Source organism: Oncorhynchus kisutch, linkage group LG20 (assembly GCF_002021735.2).
Source record: "Oncorhynchus kisutch isolate 150728-3 linkage group LG20, Okis_V2, whole genome shotgun sequence".
Lineage (NCBI taxonomy): Eukaryota > Metazoa > Chordata > Actinopteri > Salmoniformes > Salmonidae > Oncorhynchus > Oncorhynchus kisutch.
In genome coordinates, this window is record NC_034193.2 from 22,904,510 (window position 1) to 22,925,450 (window position 20,941).

The 20,941-nt window shown below is 43.7% G+C and overlaps 1 protein-coding gene across 3 annotated transcripts in view; it reads left to right on the forward strand.

Annotated features, from left to right (window-relative positions):
* ankfn1b (ankyrin repeat and fibronectin type III domain containing 1b) overlaps window positions 1-20,941 on the forward strand; it is a 248,155-nt gene that overhangs the window by 148,124 nt on the left and 79,090 nt on the right. For 2 of the 3 annotated variants that reach the window (XM_031799412.1, XM_031799413.1), the window contains exon 4: window positions 19,327-19,367. In XM_031799412.1, coding sequence (XP_031655272.1) covers window positions 19,327-19,367 — 41 coding nt within the window. Of the gene's footprint in view, window positions 1-12,542; window positions 12,849-19,326; window positions 19,368-20,941 lie in introns of those variants that run through there. The other variant, XM_031799414.1, reaches the window with a different exon arrangement.

Here is a 20,941-nt window from a genome sequence, read left to right on the forward strand (position 1 = left end):
GGAAACGGAGGGCCGAGCACTCCCCCATTCAAATCGACAGGGCTGTAGTGGAGCGGGTCAAGAGCTTTAAGTTCCTCGTTGTCCACATCACTAAGGACCTGTCATGGTTCAAACACATCAACACAGTCGTGAAGAGGGCATGACAACTTTTCTTCCACCTCAGGAGGCTGATTTGGTATGGGCCCTCAGAACCTCAAAAAGTTATACAGCTGCGCCATTGAGAGCATCTTGACTGGCTGGATCACCGCTTGGTATGGAAACTGCTTGGCATCTGACCGTAATGCGCTACAGAGGGTAGTGCGCATGACCCAGTACATCACCGGGGCAGAGTTCCCGCCATTCAGGACCTCTATACCAGGCGGTGTCAGAGGAAGGCCCTAAACATTGTCAAAGAATCCAGCCATCCAAGTCATAGACTGTTCTCCCTGCTACCGCACGGAAAGTGGTACTGGAGCGCCAAGTCTGGGACCAAAAGGCTCCTGAACAGCTTCTACCCCCAAGGCATAAAACTGCTGAACAGTTCATCAAATGGCTACCAGGACTATTTACATTGACCCCTTGTTTATTTGCACTGACTCTCTTGCGCCGGCTCTATGCACTCTCACTGGACTCTACCCAAACACTCACACATAGTACACTGACACTCCAACACCCACATACACACACACACACACACTACATATTCACACACACATATGCACACACATACAAACATGCATATTGACCACACAAACACACAAACTCACACGTACACACTTTCACACTCTTCACATATGCTGCTGCTATTCTGTTTATGATCTATCCTGATTGCCTAGTCACTTATATGTACTGTACATACATAATACCTAAATGAACTGAACTACCTCGTACCCCTGGACATTGACTCGCTACCGATAGTCCTTGTATATCGTCTCGTTTTTGTTATTTTAATGTGTTACTATTTCCTATTACATTTTTTGCGAATGTTTAATACTTTTTAACTGTTGCGAAAAGTAAAGTCAACACCTGTCGTATTCAGAGCATGTGACAAATATGATTTGATTTGATGTTAATGCCAAGCAACAATACTTGAAGTAAAACATCAACATCTGATTTTATTAGAATATGGTAGTGAACTATTAATGTCAGGTAAACATGTTTCTAAATATGTTAGTGTTCGGAACAAAAAACTAAAGAGAACGATTATGTGATGATTGATCTAATTGTTCCCACAAACCATATTTAACATTGTAAAACATCATTATTTCTCAATTTGTCCCTATTCAAAGATGTAATTGGCAATGGGTGTCACCTTTCATGTCCCTTCAATCATTTCCATTGTCCAAGAATGTCATTGTGGGAAAAACGAGTCACACAGACTGAAACCACTCGACTTGTTTAGATTTTCTCGATGGAATGCCACACTCGTTGTAAGCCAGCACAAACCACAGAGTACACGCACACACACGCACACACACATGCACACACGCACACACACACACACACACGCACACACGCACACATTCATGCGCACACGTAGACATACAGACCCCAGTTATACACACACAAACCCACACACTCAGACACTCCTCCACGTCCACACAGACACACACATAGAGACCACCCTTAATCACAGTAACCGACACAACCCCGTATAGACAGACAGAGACACACACATACACAGACACGTACATAGAGACCCACCACCGCACACACACACACACACACTCGCAAGGCCTCGTGCGGGGGTGACATCATGGTTTGGATGACAGCACGTCTTCCAGCCCTATTAGTATGATTGTAGGTGGCTCCGCCAAACTGATTTATGGGTAATATTTGCGTCCCCCCCTTCTGAGTGTTGATTTATGTTTCATATTCTGGCCCCTTTCACCCCAAACCGCAAAACTTGGGAGGGGGAATCGTATCCAAATAATGACATTGTAGAGAGAGAGAGAGAGAGAGAGAGAGAGAGAGAGAAGAGCTAAAAAGAGAGTAGAGAGAGTACAGAAAGAAAGAGAAAAAAGAAGACAGAGAAGGCAACACACCCACCCACCACTACACACCTAGTAACGCGAGACAGACAGGTCTGCGGAACTGAGCGTTGCGACTGGATCACATTTGATGTTGAAGACACACTTCCATCTGTCCGTCCGTCTGCCCATCCTACTATCTCTTTGCCTCATCCTCTGTCTCTTTCTAACTCATTTCGTCCTACTCCACCCTTCCCTCTATCATGCCATATTACCTGACTGTGAACTGAGTGTCTGTCTGGACTTCCTCCTTTTAGTGAGAGGGCAGGGCGGGGGGGGGATAGGATATGGTGGGCAGTGTGTCCCAGTCTCAGAGGTTTCACTCAGGGCTGTTTAAAGCCCTATTAACTCTCCCTGTCTAGTGTGGCGTTGGAAAAAGGATTAAAAGAGAGAGAAACTCTGCCCGCAAGAAGCCACGTCTTCTTATGTGCCCCCCCCCCCTCCTTAGATTCCGCCGCTCTCTCGTTAAATCAGACACTGGTCCCTTCACACACACACCACACACTGCACACAAATGCACGCACACACACCAGACACTGCACATAAATGCACACACACACACACACACACACGTAGACGCAAATCATCTGTGTGGCTTTTGCATTTGAAATGGCAATTAAGTCTTAAAGGAGTGATCTTGGAAAAGTAACAGTGCCATGAAAAGACATACAATTAAAAGATGCCATGTTTTTTTGTTGTTGGTGCCACTTGACAATCAGAGATTCTACTAGCGGCTCACCAGTTAGCCGATAAATGCTCAAACAAATGTCCAGATCACACAGTGTGAGAGGATAGCCTCCCCCCACCTTCTACCTGATCTATCGCTCTGTCCATCAGGTTCACATTCAAACAGGCTTTATTTACTCGGCATCAGGAAGCCCGACACTGACTGTAGCCTACAGCAATCACTTTCACACCAACCGTCTGTCTCTCTCTCTCTCTCTCTCTCTCTCTCTCTCTGACCCACACTCACAGTAACTGTTTTTCTCTATGCTTGTCTCTCAATTCATGTTCTTTCTTCTTTTATTCTCTCTTTCTCTTCATCTCTCTGCCAGCACATCTATTTGGGAGGCACCAGTTGACTTGTTTATCGGCTGTTTATCGCCGTCGTGTGCTGTCTGTCTTAACACAACACAGAGCAGGTGGCCCGTCCACGTCAGCTTAACTGTCTACAGCCAAAGATTGAGTGGTACATGTAACGTATCCCAAAGTGTGAGGGGGCGGACCGAGAGGGCCTAAGAGAGACCTAATCAACACTAAAGTCACACCCTCTCTGAAGTTAAGACCCGTTAAAAACCTCAAGCGAGCTCGTCGTCACCTTAACTAACCCTTCAACTAGTATTAACTCAGCAGTCTACAGATATGCTGTAGACCGCTAATAGTTGGAAGACCTGTCGCTGCCCTTGAGCAAGGCACTTCAGCCTATTTTGCTCCAGGGCCACCGTACTACTATGGCTGACCCTGTAAAACAACACATTTCACTGCACCTATCCTGTATAAGTGACAATGAAACAAGTTCATACTCTGTTGAAGTGTATTGCAGTTGACCAGTCCCAAAATACTACATTCAACTGGCTCTGGATATTTGCATGCATTCACAACCGAACCAAACTGTTGCATAAACCAGGAGTTCGCTATACTGTAACTGTTTAGTGTCGTCAGTTAAGTTGGTGTCAAGCCTACCCTTACCGTAACCTGGTTGTTTGGCCTGACAATGGCTATGGGAATTGTCAAAACGATATGATAAGCTATGTTCCAACAGCCTAAAGAACCATGGGAACAGGCGGCCCCTATCTGTCTGTGAAATGGAACAGGGATCTGTTCAACCCCCCCCCCCCCCCCCCCCCCCCCTAACATTTAGAGGCTTAGGTGTGAGAGAGTGTCCTGGGGCTGTCTGTCATAATCTCTTCCTAAGGGACTGTGCATAGGAAGGCAGCTCCCGAAAGGCCACTGGTAACCCAGGGAGAGGCTTCTAAGAAACCAATTGAAAGTGTATGTGTGTGTGTCTGTGTGTGAATTATTAGATAACCACCACCGCATTCTCCTTTTACCTGCTGACTGACTGACAGGTGTGCTAGACGCCCCGCTACCTCACGCCGCTGCGCCTCATCAGAGCATGCTGGGAGCTCTGGGATTCCCGGACATGGCCAGGAGCTACTGATTGATTGGTGGATAGAGGATGTCATCTTCCTGGTGATGCCAGTGGGAACTACTTCTCCTGGCATTCTCTCTCTGAGGTCCCTGGCACGCCAACCCCAGTGGGCTGATTTACGGCACATATCCTTCCCCGACACGTATTCTTCTTCCCCCGGAATTGTTGATTTCAATTTTGGCCGTCTTCCTGGTGTCTCTTCGATGTCTTTTCCGCTACAGTTTTCATATCCGGTGATGAGGGGAAGAAGCGGAGGTGAGGATGGAGGGAGGAAAAAGGGGATTCAAAGTGGATTCAAATGATGGTGGCCTTGGTATGGCTTTTCATTCGAGTGCTGGTATGCTTGACATTTACTCTGACTATGAGCAATATACACACGCGCGCACACACACACACACACACACACACACACACACACACACACACACACACACACACACACACACACACACACACACACACACACACACACACACACACACACTCGCACCTAGTCATACACACTCGCACCTAGTCAGGCACACTTGCACCTAGTCACAGAGGGCATACAGTTCAATGAAAAGAAGCTGTGTCAAGGCCGCTGACTTGATTTTCTCATACGTCTATGACAAACACAACTGTGGGTCTGCAAATGTCAAAACGGAAGGGTACAAGAGAGGAGGAAGATAGAAAAAGTTGGGACTTACCCAGGTTCTTCTGTGTGTGTGTGTGTGTGTGTGTGTATGTGTATATTACACCATGTGACATTCTGATAATCTTACACCCCCCCCCCGCCCCCACCCCAATGTCCTCTCCTTTGTCGGTTTTGTCGGACAGTGTCACTAAGACTTCCTGTGACCAGCTGGGGAGTCACACCATTTGAAACCACCGTTGTCTGATTCTGATTTAATCTGAATAAATCCCTTTTTTTGTGTGGGGAGACTTGGATTCAGCAAGAGAAGTCAGCAAAACAAATAACACAATATGAACACCAACACCAATACTGTGTTATACACAAAACGTTATACTGTATAAATATACAATTCAATGGATTGTTTGAATGAGTTATAATAGGTTTGTAGGCTTGAACCTGGAATAACACCATTTAACCCCTTAGCCCTGGTGCTGGTCTTAGTCCTCAGGTCCTGTCACTCTTTGCTGTGTGACTGAAGTCACTGGGCTCCGCTCGGCTCGCTGCCACTACTTCTTATGCATCATCATCATCGCTCACGGCAATTAGCATTGGGCAGAAAGTAGTGTGGGCTAATTTGGGTCACTTGTGAGATGCATGCTCTCTGTGGTGATAGGCTAGGCCTGATAACGTCTGTTCTGCTACATAGCCTCTCTCTCGCTGCTCTTTCTTGATCTTTCTGGGGCTGGCAGGGTGTCAGACTTGATCATCACACACTCGCACACTCTTCTCCCACTCACGCACTCACTCTCTCTCTCACACACACACACACAGTGCCATTTGTAGGCATAAGCGACATAAGCGAATGTTTAGGACCCCGCAGCCTACTTTTTTTTAGGAGGTCAGTCTTGTCTTACTGCTATTTCGAATAGTAGACAACACAACGTGCAATTTCGTAATTTGTTTGTGCATCAGCAGTTTTCTGGGGGGGGGCACTAAAATGTCTTGCCCGCAGGGTGAGTGATTCCCCCCCCAACCAAATTTTGCTTAGGGTCTCCAAAATGCTAGAAATGGCACTGCACACACACACACACACACACACACACACACACACACACACACACACACACACACACACACACACACACACACACACACACACACACAAACACACACTCCTCTGTGCATCTGAGGGCAGCTCTCCGTGGCTCTGTCATTGGCTCCCTGAGGAATGCCTTTCTGGGGTGGCGGGGATCTATTCCAAATAAGTGGTGGTCCTTTTCTCATCCAAATAGCATCCATTTTTTATTGGTTCAAAAACTTTCTGTGAATGGTCAATGCTCAGTTTGGTAATGCTCAGTTTAGTTAGAATTGAAAAACCATGCCAGATGGCAATGTGTGTGGGATAAATATGTATACATTAGTGGGGATCACCAGTCATTGTTGTGGGTTTCCTAGGGAAAGAATTTGCCTCCATATAGTTGAGTCTATCAGGAATCAAGGTAAGACCCAGATGCAGACACGTCAAATTGACAATGGTTTAATATTCCAACAGGGGCAGGCAATAGACAGGTCAAGGCAGGCAGGGGTCAGTAAGCCAGAGGTGGGGCAAAGGTACAGGTCGGCAGGCAGGCTCAGGGTCAGGGGCAGGTAGAGTGATCAGGCAGGTGGGCTCAGAGTCAGTACAGGCAAGGGTCAAAACCAGGAGGGCGAGAAAAGGGAGAGACTGGGAAAAGCAGGAGCTGATAACAAAAACGCTGGATGACTTGACAAACAAGACGAACTGAAAATGAACAAACAGAGAACACAGGTATAAATACACAGGGGATAATGGGAAAGATGGGCGACACCTGGAGGGGGATGGAGACAATCACTTGGACAGGTGAAACAGATCAGGGTGTGACAGAGTCAGTATAATCATCTGTGATCTCAGCTCACATGTAGGGTGTTCTAATATAGTTTCAAGTTTTATTAGTTGTATGTCAAATCAAATCAAAGTGTATTTGTCACGTGCGCCGAATACAACAGGTGTAGGCCTTACAGTGAAATGCTTACTTACAGGCTCTAACCAATAGTGCAAAAAAGGTGTTAGGTGAAAAATAGGTAAGTAAAGATATAGAACAACAGTAAAAAGACAGGCTATATACAGTAGCGAGGCTATAAAAGTAGTGAGGTCACATACAGACACCGGTTAGTCAGGCTGATTGATGTAGTATGTACATGTAGATATGTTTAAAGTGACTATGCATATATGATGAACAGAGAGTAGCAGCAGCGTAAAAAGAGGGGTTTGGGGGGGCACACAATGCAAATAGTCCGGGTAGCCATTTGATTACCTGTTCAGGAGTCTTATCGCTTGGAGGTAAAAATGGTTGAGAAGCCTTTTTCTCTTAGACTTGGCACTCCGGTACCGCTTGCCATGCGGTAGTAGAGAGAACATTCTATGACTGGGGTGGCTGGGGTCTTTGGCAGTTTTTAGGGCCTTCCTCTGACACCGCCTGGTGGAGAGGTCCTGGATGGCAGGTGGCTTAGCCCCATGTAACGTACTGGGCCGTACGTTGTGACCTCTTCACGACTGTCTTGGTGTGTTTGGACCATTCTAGTTTGTTGTTGATGTGGACACCAAGGAACTTGAAGCTCTCAACCTGCTCCACTACAGCCTCATCGATGAGAATGGGGGGCGTGCTTGGTCCGCCTTTTCTTGTAGTCCACAATCATCTCCTTAGTCTTGGTTATGTTGAGGGATAGGTTGTTATTCTGGCACCACCCGGCCAGGTCTCTGACCTCCTCCCAATAGGCTGTCTCGTCGTTGTCGGTGATCAGGCCTACCACTGTTGTGTTGTCTGCAAACTTAATGATGGTGTTGGAGTCGTGCCTGGCCATGCAGTCGTGGGTGAACAGGGAGTACAGGAGGGGACTGAGCACGACCCCCTATGGAGCTCCAGTGTTGAGGATCAGCGTGGCAGATGTGTTGCTACCTACCCTCACCACCTGGGGAGCAGCCCGTCAGGAAGTCCAAGATCCAGTTGCAGAGGGAGGTGTTTAGTTCGAGGATCCTTAGCTTAGTGATGAGCTTTGAGGGTACTATGGTGTTGAACGCTGAGGTGTAGTCAATGAATAGCATTCTCACATAAGTGTTCCTTTTGTCCAGGTGGGAAAGGGCAGTGTGGAGTGAAATAGAGATTGCATCATCTGTGAATCTGTTTGGGCGGTGTGCAAATTAGAGTGAGTCTAGGGTTTCTGGGATAATGGTGTTGATGTTAGCCATTACCAACCTTTCAAAGCACTTCATGGCTACGGACATGAGTGCTACAGGTCTGTAGTAATTTAGGCTGGTTGCCTTTGTGTTCTTGGGCACAGGGACCATGGTGGTCTGCTTGAAACATGTTGGTATTACAGACTCAATCAGGGACATGTTGAACATGTCAGTGAAGACACCTGCCAGTTGGTCAGCACATGCCCAGAGCACACGTCCTGGTAATCAGTCTGGCCCCGCAGCCTTGTGTATGTTGACCTGTTTAAAGGTCTTACTCACGTCGGCTACGGAGAGTGTGATCACACAGTTGTCCGGAACAGCTGATGCTTGCCTCGAAGTGAGCATAGAAGTAATTTATCTCGTCTGGTAGGCTTGTGTCACTGGGCAGCTTGCGGCTGTGCTTCCCCTTGTAGTCTGTAATAGTTTGCAAGCCCTATATTGACACATTGCCTGTTTGATGGTTCGTCGCAGGGCATAGCAGGATTTCTTATAAGCTTCCGGGTTAGAGTCCTGCACCTTGAAAGCGGCAGCTCTACCCTTTAGCTCAGTGCGAATTTTGCTTGTAATCCATGGCTTCTGGTTGGGGTATGTAGTCACTGTGGGGAAGACATCCTCAATGCACTTATTGATAAAGCCTGTGACTGATGTGGTGTACTCCTCAATGCCATCGGAAGAATCCCGGAACATGTTCCAGTCTGTGATAGCAAATCAGTCCTGTAGTTTAGCATTTGCTTCATTTGACCACTTTGTATGGGATATGCATGGTACACATTGTCCAACTAAATGCGGGGAAAAGAACCTGCAAGCAACAATACGAACATAAATGGGACCACTGACAGTGTTCTGTACCCCACAATGAATTCCCTCGCTACGTTGTCATAATCCCAAATTTGACCCTATGTTTGTTTTCTTTATGTCAACGTTACAACGCTATCGACTTACCTTGAATGGTATGCAAGGTGGACGTCTCTATGTTCATCTATGTTCATCTCTCTCTCTATATATATCTAGAATCTAGCTTACTAACACAAATTGACAAGAGAAGTTCATTGGTCCTAAATATAAAGGACGTGAGTTGTTATGAATGCTCATGGCAGCAACTTGTTACACCCCTCTAATTGGCCTTGTTTATTTCCTGTTGACGAGTGTCACAGTAAATGTGGTCCCACGTGTTTAATTGAGGAAGCGATGTTTGAAATCTCCTTCCTGGTTACAATGAGATAGAAGGCCCAAAATCGAGCCTGGTTAAACCAGACTGAATGATGCGCTCACATTAGCGCCTGGGTACCAATGCCCTTCAGCACATTTATCTTGGCCCCTTAAGTTAGTAATAGCTGTGAAATATACATATTTAGGAAAAGTCAGGGAAGGAGCAGGGCGTTGCAATTTTCGGAGGACATTTATTAAATTGTTTAATAAATCAAACGTCAGTGGCTGTAGTCCTATGGCAGTTCTAGTGTTAACCAGGCTACCTAACAAACAGGGCCCAAACAGCTATCGACAGAAACCGTGTGCAGGCAAGTCAAGAACCAAGACACTTGAATTGGTCTGAATCTGAATAAAAGTTCAACAGTGGCACAATGTGCACTGTTATCTAATAAAAAATGGGACAAAATACAACCCTTTGGGGGGAAATGTTCATTTTTCTTCTCGTGACATTTCTTTCACCACAACTAGGGCTGTGGTGGTCACGATTGTTAAGCAAATAACTGTCGGTCTCATGGTAATTAACTGTTAATTAACAAATACATTTAGCATCTCCTGGCTTCCACAAATAGCCTAAAAGCCATTTTTAAAAAGTCTAATAAATCCATGTAATATAGCTTACACATTCATATTCATTCATTCATAATAAATCCATTATTTATTTTAGACAGGTTTAAAGAAGCATGATCTGAAAAAAAGAATAGCATACCCTGAGTTGTCCTTATGTGGCTATGCCAAATGGCTGTGGGCTACACTAGTTGATTTAGCACACAAATTTTGCTTAGAATTCCGTGACATTATTTTATATAATTTTATAGTATGAAGAATACAATTGAACAAAGCCGAATGAAATATATTTTCTCAACGGTTTGAGGGAGTGTGCACATGTGGCTATTCTGTGTTGAGCGTTTAATGAAAGAAATAGGTATTCCTATATGCTTAATTTAGAGTTATTAATGTAACTTTAAGTTGTTCTGTAAACGTTGAGCTATATGTTTTGATTTTTAATACACTGTAAGGCTGCATGATGAGACTAATGATGATTTGGAAAAAAAAGTTGCTTGAAAGGCATGAGCTCTGCTTTGTTATTTTTGTGCAGGCTGTACACGCTCCAATAGTCACTCATTCACAATTTGATAAGCACTTGATAATGGGTCAAATTTCACGGCGGCATCCCCAGGCCGTAATGCACCCTTAAAAAAATCCATGTCTTTTGCGGCCCGGAGTGCCCTTCGGGCCCTTCTCCCTGAGTGTGCTGTACAATCTGAAGTGCCTCTCACTCACATGGCTCTCTGTCACGTGATCGGGTCTTTCTCACAGGCTACAAGTGAAGACAGACACATCGGGGATGCAATTGCACACGTCCTTATCCAATTCCGAGGTGCATATTGAAGATATTGGAAGAACTGCCCACATTTACTTTTTGTCAGCCAAGAAGATGAGTAGACCTAACGAACAGCAAGAGCACTAGCCTATGCCAATTAACTGTCCCCCATAGTACAAAAGTTGACCTTTTCTATTCTGTGCGAGAAATAAATATTCCAAGCATAGTCTGGGACAGTTGTGGGATGCGATAGATCCCAAATTAATACAACCACTAGCATCAAAACCTTTTTTATGCAATGTGGCTGACGCAACAGATCAGAATGTTTAGCCTAAAATGTTGATAAACTATTAGACTATTTCTTCAAATTATAAGCGCAAATGTTCCTTTAGTGAAAAAGATCATTATCAAAAGTGACCGCAATTGATATGCTTAATTTTAAGAAGTTATTTGGCCACTTTGGGCTAGGCTACATGAAGATGTGTGAAAAAGAATGCATTGTTTCTTATGCTGGGCATTATAAGTGATAATATATAGTATAGTGATAGGCTAATGTTGTCACTGATCAGACTATCCTTGATTTAGTCTAGTCTTTACTTATACTAAATAATATACACTACTGTTCAAAAGTTCTGTTTCTTCGCAATTCTTAGCCATTTCTTGCCTTCATTTCTCAGAACAAGAATAGACTGACGAGTTTCAGAAGAAAATCCTTTGTTTCTGGCCATTTTGAGCCTGTAATCAAACCCACAAATGCTAATGCTCCAGATACTCAACTGGTCTAAGGAAGGCCAGTTTTATTGCTTCTTTAATCAGAAAAACAGTTATAATTGCAAAAGGGTTTTCTAATGATCAATTAGCCTTTTAAAATGATAAACTTGGATTAGCTAACACAACATGCCATTTGAACACAGGGGTGATGGTTCCGTTAAAAATCTGCCATTTCCAGCTACAATAGTCATTTACAACATTAACCTGTTACACTGTATTTCTGAACAATTTGGTGTTATTTGAATGGAACATTTTGCTTTTCTATCAAAAACAAGGACATTTCCAAGTGACCCCAACATTTTTGAACGGTAGTGTATATGTGTGACATTTGTTTTAATTTAGAACGGACCATGTATCAAAACACATGTCATCTATGCACTTAAATAGCGAATGGAGGATGCCTTTCCCCGTGGTTTATTTTCATACCAGCCAAGTAGGCTGTACTCCTGTTGTAAAGAGAAGCAATGTGCTTAATATTAGGAACATTGAGAAATAAATATATTAGGCCTAGCCTATACAAAAGCTGATGGGATCCTCCTCTTTTTATTTGAGGCCATCACTCTATTTTCTCTCTTTAATTAAATTGCCTATAGAGATGTTGCGCAACATGAGATCATGGGCTCTCATGAAGTGTTTGATTAGATTTTCAAATACATTTGAGTTGATGTCAGACTGATTAGAGGGACAATAGAGTGCAGAGTACCAGGCGGTTAGCAAGTTTGGTAGGCTACTAATGACCATCAGCAGCATCAGAGCTTGGAGAAGCCTAATTATCGTGACTAAAATGGTCATGTGGAATTTGACTGCCTTCATGACTCGTGACTGTCAGTGTTCCGGTAATACGGTCAACGTAACCGCCCTGACCGCAAAACACTGTGGTAAACTAATTTACCTTGTTCAACTGAATGATGATTTTAGGTTTTCCTGTGTCAAAATCCTCAACCCAAAGTAAAAGTAAATGTGATAAAAACGCACCTGTTACTTTAGCACAAACCTGCCCCCCCCCCACATCCACTATAAGCTTTTCCAATCTCCCCCTTTTCAGACTCTGGTGTGACAGTCATTAGCATTCACCACCCCTCTCCCTCCCCCTTCTCCCATTCTCTCCCATTCTCTCCCTTCTCTCTCTCTCTGTCCTCCCCTCCACTGTGTGCGAGAGAGTTAGAGAGAAGCTTATCGCCTGGCAACCACAATTAAAGTACAACAACTCACTCGGTGGCAGCCACCGTTCTGAGCAGGCACCTCGGTGTGACAGCACACTCCGACTGTAGAGAGGGAAGACGAGAGAAGAGAGAGGGAGAGAGAAGGAGGGAGGGAAAGCGAGAAAGAGTTGAACAGGTGAATAACGCTGCCGGTGATTTGACTGCATCAAAGTGGAAGAGAGCTGCCGTTGGAAGAAGAGAGTGAGGGTTGAGGCTGGGAGAGAGCAAACGAGAGAAGGAGTGAGGGAGGAGGGAGAGCAAAGTGAAGAGTGGCGGGGGAAGGAATTATTTGACTGTGGCTGGCATTGGACGCGACAGGTATGTGTCTGCCGAGAGTCGGGTTGCAATATGAAGGTATGCAGAAGATATGGGGAAGCTGTGTGTATTTGTGTGGTTCTTTCGACAAATTCAGGGAGGTTGTGGTTTAGCGTTGGCATGACAGGATTTCACAGCACCTGGTGCACAGGTATGCAAGCAAGCAGAGTCAGTACACACACACACACACACATAGACACTGCACTATTTTTCATCAATTACCCTTTGTCTTTGAAAAGAACATGCTTGTTTTGATAGTGCACTTACAGGCCAGTGTTTGCATAAATGCATTTACCACTGTTAAAAGCCCAATTGTTTTTCCTGTGTCTTTCCCCACCTGTTCTACACCTGACATATGTCGATCTTAAAGTACTATTTTAGAGGCTGACACCTGCCAATTCTCCAGGCAAACTATCCATTAAAAGAGCTACAGAGGTGTGTGTGTGTGTGTGTGTGTGTGTGTGTGTGTGTGTGTGTGTGTGTGTGTGTGTGTGTGAGTGTGTGTGTGTGAGTGTGCGCGCCTGTGTAAAATGGACCGTTAGACACTCTTGTTCCCTCGGCATGGATGCTTGCCATGGCTCCTTTGGGGTTTTTAAGTGCCACAACTCTCAGCCGTGTAATTGGCTGTAGGGAGAGAGGGCTGCAGGAAATGAAGCTCGTGTGCGGAGGTGGCAGTCAGGGCACTGAGTGAGGCACTGTGGAGGGACTGTCCGAAATGAACACTTGTAGTCCTCACTGTTGCTATTGTCCATTTGATGTGAGCCATTGTAATATAGATGTATAGCATGGTGGTTTTAGCATATATTATTTTTTTTAACCTTTATTTAACTAGGCAAGTTAGTTAAGAACAAATTCTTATTTACAATGGTGGCATACCCCGGCCAAACCCTCCCCTAACCCGGACGACGCTGGGAAAATTGTGCGCCGCCCTATGGGACTCCCGATCACGGCCGGGAGTGATACAGTCCGGGATCGAACCAGGGTCTGTAGTGACGCCTCTAGCACTGCGGTGCCGTGCCTTAGACAGTTGCACCACTCGGGAGTACGTTGGGATGATGCTTTTATCTTACTGACCTACTTTTATCTTAGACCCTTAAGTGACTTACTGTTAAAACAGGGTAGGCAGGGTAGCCTAGTGGTTAGAGTGTTGGACTATTAACCGAAAGGTTGCAAGTTCAAACCCCCAAGCTGACAAGGTACAAATCTGTCATTCTGCCCCTGAACAGAAAGTTAACCCACTGTTCCTAGGCCGTCATTGAAAATAAGAATTTGTTCTTAACTGACTTGCCTAGTTAAATAAAGGTTAAAAAAATAAAAATGTATGCGTAGTGCCTTCAGAGAGTATTCACACCCCTCGACTTTTCCCACATTTTGTTTTGTTGCGGCTTGAATTTAAAATGGATTTTAAAAAATGTATTCTGTGTTACGGGCCTACACACAATACGCCATAATGTCAAAGTGTATTAATATGTTTACAGTATATATGTTTTTTTGTATTAATAAAAAATGAAACGCTGAAATGACTTGAGTCAATAAGTATTCAAGCCCTTTGTCATGGCCTAAATAAGTTCAGGAGTAAAAATGTGCTGAACAAGTCAGATAATAAGTTGCATGGACTCACTTTGTGTGCAGTAATAGTGTTTCGCATGATTGTTGAATGACTACCTCAACTCTGTACACCACACATACAATTATCTGTAAGGTCCCTCAGTCGAGCAGTGAATTTCATGCACAGATTCAACCTCAAAGACCAGGGAGGTTTTCCAATGCCTCACAAACAAGGGCACCTATTGGTAGATGGGTAAAAAAAAATCAACAAAAATACAGACATTGACTAGTGAAGTTATTAATTACAAAGATACAGGTGTCCTTCCTAACTCAGTTGCCGGACAGGAAGGAAACCGTTCAGGGATATCACCATGATGCCAATGGTGACATAAAAACTGAGGATGGACCAACAACATTGGAGTTACTTCACACACAACAAAAAATATTACAAAACACACATTCTGTTTGCAATAAGACACTAAAGTAAAACTGCAAAAACTGTGGCAAAGAAATTTACTTCTGATTGGGGCAAATCCAACACTTTTCCAGCATGGTGGTGGCTGCATCATGGTATGGGTATGCTTGTCATCAGTAAGCACTAGGCAGTTTTTTAGGATAAAAATAAACAGAATAGAGCTAAGCACAGGCAAAATCCTAGAGGAAAACCTGTTTCAGCCTGCTTTCCAACAGTCACTGGGAGACAAATTGAACTTGCAGCAGGAGAATAACCTAAAACACAAGCCAAATATACACTGGAGTTGCTTACCAAGACAACATTGAATGTGGCCTAGTTACAGATTTGACTTAAATCGTCTTGAAAATCATTATCAAGACTTGAAAATGGCTGTCTAGCAATAATCAACAACCATATGCAATATGCAAATATTGTACAATCCAGGTTTGCAAAGCTCTTAGACGGAAAGGGGTTAGCTAGTCAGTTGCACAACTGAATGCATTCAACTGAAATGTCTTCTGCATTTAACCAAACCCCTCTAAATCAGGCTGCCTTAATCGACCTCCACATCACCGGCACCCGGGGAACAGTTGTTGTGGGGGATAACTACCTTGCTCAAGGGTAGAACGGCAGATTTTTCCACCTTGCCGGCTCAGAGATTCAAACAAGCAAACCTTTGGTTACTGTCCCAATGCTTTAACCGCTAGGCTACCTGCCAAAGGAGATTTTAACATGTATTGACTAAGTGGGTTGAATACTTATGTAATCAAAATATATTCATGTTTTAGTTTTCTTTTCTTCTTTAAAATAAATGTTCACATTTTTTCTTCCACTTTGACATCACGGAGTATTTTGTTTAGGTCGTTGAGAAAACATTACAATTAAATCCATGTTAATGTAACGGATGTCTTCGGGAGAAAGAGAGGAGAACCAAAGCGCAGAGTGGTAAGTGTTCATTAAAGAAAGCACTGAACACTGAATCAAAACAATGATGTAAATTTGCACAAACCGAAACAGTACCGTGTGGCCCAAACACTCACACGGAAACAAACACCCACAAACCAAAAGTGAAACCCAGGCTACCTAAGTATGTTTCTCAATCAGAGACAACTAACGACACCTGCCTCTGATTGAGAACCATACTAGGCCGAACACAAAAACCAACATAGAAATACAAACATAGACTGCATGCAAGCCCATGCTCCAACCCTCTGTATTCTGATGTATAGTAGAGGTAAATACATGTATACACATTTCAAGTACACTTACATTTCATAAGTACAATTTACAAACATTTACATTTAACCCCACTAGCTCTCCAGGACCATGGGTTTCCACCTGCTTTCCGCAGAGATGTCCTGGCTGGGTGTACTGACAAGGAGTGAGGGGGTGGTGGGGGTGGATAAGGTCATAATGATTGCATGGGGTACTTCTCCCTACTGCGTAGGCACTGGGATGAAAAGCTCCATAAAAAGACTCAATGGTCTCTCAATGGTCAAAATGTCACTGTGGCCGACTCAGAAGTGTGAACACACACACACACACACGCACGCACGCATGCACAGGGCATTCCCCGGTCAGACAGGGATCACACGTTTTGACCACACACTCTTTAGCACACAAAACAGATATACAATGTGCTATTGCGTTTGACTATTTATCATACATTTATCATACACTGACTGACAGAACTCTCTAATTTACAATCAACACTAACGAGTGTACCAACAGCAGAGTGAAAGATAATGTCTCCCCACATCCAAGAGCTTCTATTGCATTATAGTTCTATTGCATTATAGTTCTATTGCATTATAGTTCTATTGCATTATAGTTCTATTGCGTTATAGTTCTATTGCATTATAGTTCTATTGCATTATAGTTCTATTGCATTATAGTTCTATTGCATTATATTGAATTCTATTTAAATGATAATGCCCGAGAAGCGGGTGTTTGGAGGATATATTGTCACGGGTGTTGTTAGACCCGAGATGAAGTCGAGGGCCGGCAAACCTTGCTAATATATCCTCCAAACACCCGCTTCTCGGGCATTATCACTTTTATACAACGGGTTACCTACATATTCAAAAAATGATTGACATATTTACATAATCGTTGTTTTGATGAATTTATACACAAGATATAGTCCCGACACAAATCTAGCGTTGCTAGAGACATGACCCAGTCGTTCAGTCTTTTTGTTCTGTATCTATGGACGTGACACAGTCGTCCGTTCGAAATGTTCCATTGCCATACTGGTTGGCAATGTTCTTATCCCTTGCTTGCTAGCTAGCCAACAATGGCTAACTTACAATCACGTCAAAATGCAGCCTGAATAACAGCAAAGTAGCTGGATTTGCATTTGTTTAAGCTGTTTTCTAGTGACATTTATTTGGATACATCCATAGCAATCAGCTAATGAGGCGCAATTTCGCCTGGCATAGAAAATGTGCTCCCTCGTCAGGGCACTGTTGTTTAGAGGAGCTAGCCAACGACGCAGCTACAGTAACAGAATCACTTCAAACTGAAGCTGGAAAGACTGCAAATTAGCTGCCTTTCATTTTACTTTTTTTCAATTGGCATTTGTTTGTATATATCTATAAAAATGATGGCAGCTGAATCATAATTTTGACTGGCTGAGAAACGCTGCCTGCCTGTTTGTCTCGGCCCGACTCGGTCATTACTATAGGACAGCAGGAGATCGAATTTGAATATTGAAACAATGTTGCAAATGTCGGAGAGACAAACAGCAAGGTTTATACAATTCTCAGCTCTTGAAAACGAAAAGTTAGTCTAAAAGAAATGTGAGATAATGTCTAGATGCTTTTATAGTGGAGATCAAGTTTATAAATTGCCTGGCTGGGTTGATGAGACAGTGGATTGCGCAGACAGATGGAACAGAGTAAATAGGCATTTTAACGTCATAGATATAGCTGGTGGCAACCTGTGGAATAGACCCTGGCTGGAATGAGGTTTTAACCAATCAGCATTCAGGATTGACCCATCTGTTGCATAATGCATTCCATTGCAGTCTAATAAATGATATTACAACAGTGATTGACAGGGCCTGCTTATCCCACCCATTGTGTGGGTTCAGATGCTCCTCTTACCCCTCTGGGGGTGCAGAGGCCTGGGGTGATACCCCCTATGGTGTGAAGACAGATTTACCTCAGCATAAATTTAAAAAAAATCTAAATGCATAAAGATGATTGTGCTGGTGTCTTCTAAAAGTGTCTCAGCCTGGAGCTAGTTATGGACAAGCTGTGTCTGTCTTCCTCCCTCTGCCTGTGTCTCCCAGAGTTCTCCTGGAGCTGTGGACAGTAGGGGGGCTGCCGTGTGTGTGTGTGTGTGTGTGTGTGTGTGTGTGTGTGTGTGTGTGTGTGTGTGTGTGTGTGTGTGTGTGTGTGTGTGTGTGTGTGTGTGTGTGTATGCTTGTATGTATGTGTGTGTGTGTTGTTGTTTTTATATGTCCCCTGTTGTGAGAGAGATTAAACGACGTAAGGGGATATAGAACTCTTTTTTGGACTGTTGTTGAAAACCGATGTCAGTGTGGTAGCTTCTCTGTCAGTGAACATTTGGAAGCTCTTATGGCTTCTACTGTGCAATTTGCACTAGACATTGATCTAGGATCAGGACACAAAAGGGACCTCGGATCAGTATCTGGGGACATCATCTTCTTGCTCCAGGTTAATGAACTTGGCTGTAGGCTTGGTTTGCACCCAGTGCCACTCCTCCGGGATCTCCGCATCGTAGAAAGGGCGGGAGCGACACGGGTTGTGATTTGCGTCCGCATTTGCTCAAATGTCTGTCAATCACCCTGTCATGAATGAGCTTGCACTGGCCTGGTAGTATTTCCCATAATGAGGTGCATTCGAAGTCATTAGTCTCCTTTAAGTTCACGACACTATAGTTCACGTATCTGGAAAAAGTATATCCAAACGCGCTTCAGCTCATCTTTACAAAACAAAAGGGGATCCGGTGCTCGACTGAGGGACTTGAAAATCAAGTCAAGACTATGATGTATCTGTTTGACTCTTTGACATTTTCACGAAAACAAATGCCAAGTAACTTAATCCAGCTGCATTTCGAAGTAAAAGAACAAACCAAACTACCTGAATGACATGCTTACATATGGGATGGCTGTTAGCTTAGCGGTTAACACCGTTGGGTGTTATCCAAAAGGTCACTCGTTCTAATGTTTCAGCTACAAGGCTTGTCAAGGGTGTTAACCATATAAACCTATTTACACAGTGATCTGTGTGTGTTTGTATTCTCTGTCTTCAAATTACACTTCATTGACACAGGTTGGGATTACAGAATTGCACTTGGTTGGAGTTTGCGTTTTGCAGTGAGGACTTTTCTTTGAATCTAATGGGGAAATTCTGCAGAGGAATCCATCTTGACTGCTGACCCCAGTAGGTATCCTTCTTAGGACTGGTCTATGGTGCTCAAATGTTTCTCTGTTTTCTCTCTCTTTCACAGAGTCTGGGGTCAGCAGACAGGAAAGAGTTCCAACAAAAGAAGTAAGTTCCTCTTTCTTTCATTTTTTAAATGTATTTCTCCTTGTCCCACTCCTGCCCATTCTCTGTTTTATTCTTCAGTCGTTTGTGTTCAGAGTCCTTTTACCTGCCCTTTACCTGCTTTAACCAGTTGGATAAACTGCTAGATCACCACCTACCGTTGCTTTCTAACACAAAGCTTCTCAGAGGAATAGTGCTGATCTAGGATCAGGTCCCCACTGTCCATATAATCTTATTCATTGTGATCTAAAAGGCCAAACTGATCCTAGATCACCACTCCTACTCTGAGACGCTTTGTGAATAAGGCCCCTGGCCGCCTTGAGGAATCTGACCTGGCTCTTATTTCGCTAATTCGGTTTTAACCTGACCAGTAATCCCTCCTAATCTCATACAGATTATAAATAACAGTAAGTGAATTATTATGATAATTCACCAGTCGCCAGCAGGTTCGGCGCGTCACTGTTTTGATTGACAATAAGCTATTTGAGTTAATTGCCTGTTATTTGCGCCCGCGTGTTCGATGTAATTTCACACTAATTATTTTCTCCCGGGTTTCAAAACAAAACCATGGCAGCTTTTATAATGTCTCTCACCTGTTTACATGGAGACCGATGGATTTGATCACTCTACGCATGATTATTAGATGTCCTTCAATGCTGATGTGAGTGAAGAGCAATTCATCTCATTGTCTCTGCTTCAAGGGAATTAACTTGGTTTCTGTCACAATTTCAGAAACCATGTTTCCATCCAACCATTTTTAATGCGAGTAAAGTACCTGTTAGATTAAAAGAAACTCATGACAGTATAATTGTCGGTAAACTTTCTAAATGTCAACAGAAAAAAAACACGCTAGATGGGTGGATAATCTTTCCGTCAGCGAAATAGATCGTGCAACAAATGGCAGTTGATGAGAAAGGAGTTATTTCAAATGGTTGAGAGAATTCAAAATGGCCACCGCTGTTATCATCAGATCATGGTCATAAAATGGGATGTTGTCGCATTCAATTTTAGAGACAACGAGCAGGATCTCGTAGGTTTTTGCTTTGTGAAATCAGTTGAACATTTGTAGCTCCTGTTCAATGTCAAGTTGCTACTCGGCATTGAAACTCTGCTGAGGACTATAGCACAGTAGAATGTTGTCACACATGTTCACATCAACCTGACTCCCCACTGGCTTACATGTAACAGTCGGTTCTATCTCTCTCATCTCTCTTTTTCAAAAGATTAGGGCCTTGTGAGTATGAGTGCGTGGGCATCAATGTGTTCCCCTAAGTCCCCCCCCCCCTAGGTAAAAGACTGGTGGCATTGCCACAGAGTACCATGCTCATACATTTGAATTGCGCTCGGGCGGTTTCATAGCAACAAGCTTTCTCGCTCGCTGAACATGGAGGTGTGTGTTGTGACCGCTGCATTCCTCCATTTCCGACTCGGACCAAACAATCGTTGGAGAATGTGCCACTTAGATGTCTATTGAACAGTTGTTCTCAGATTCTTTGGGTTATGGATGGGTGGTTTGAGTTTAAATGTCCCCGGCATTTCAAAGGTAATTCCAAACTATTATATGAAGCCATGTAATC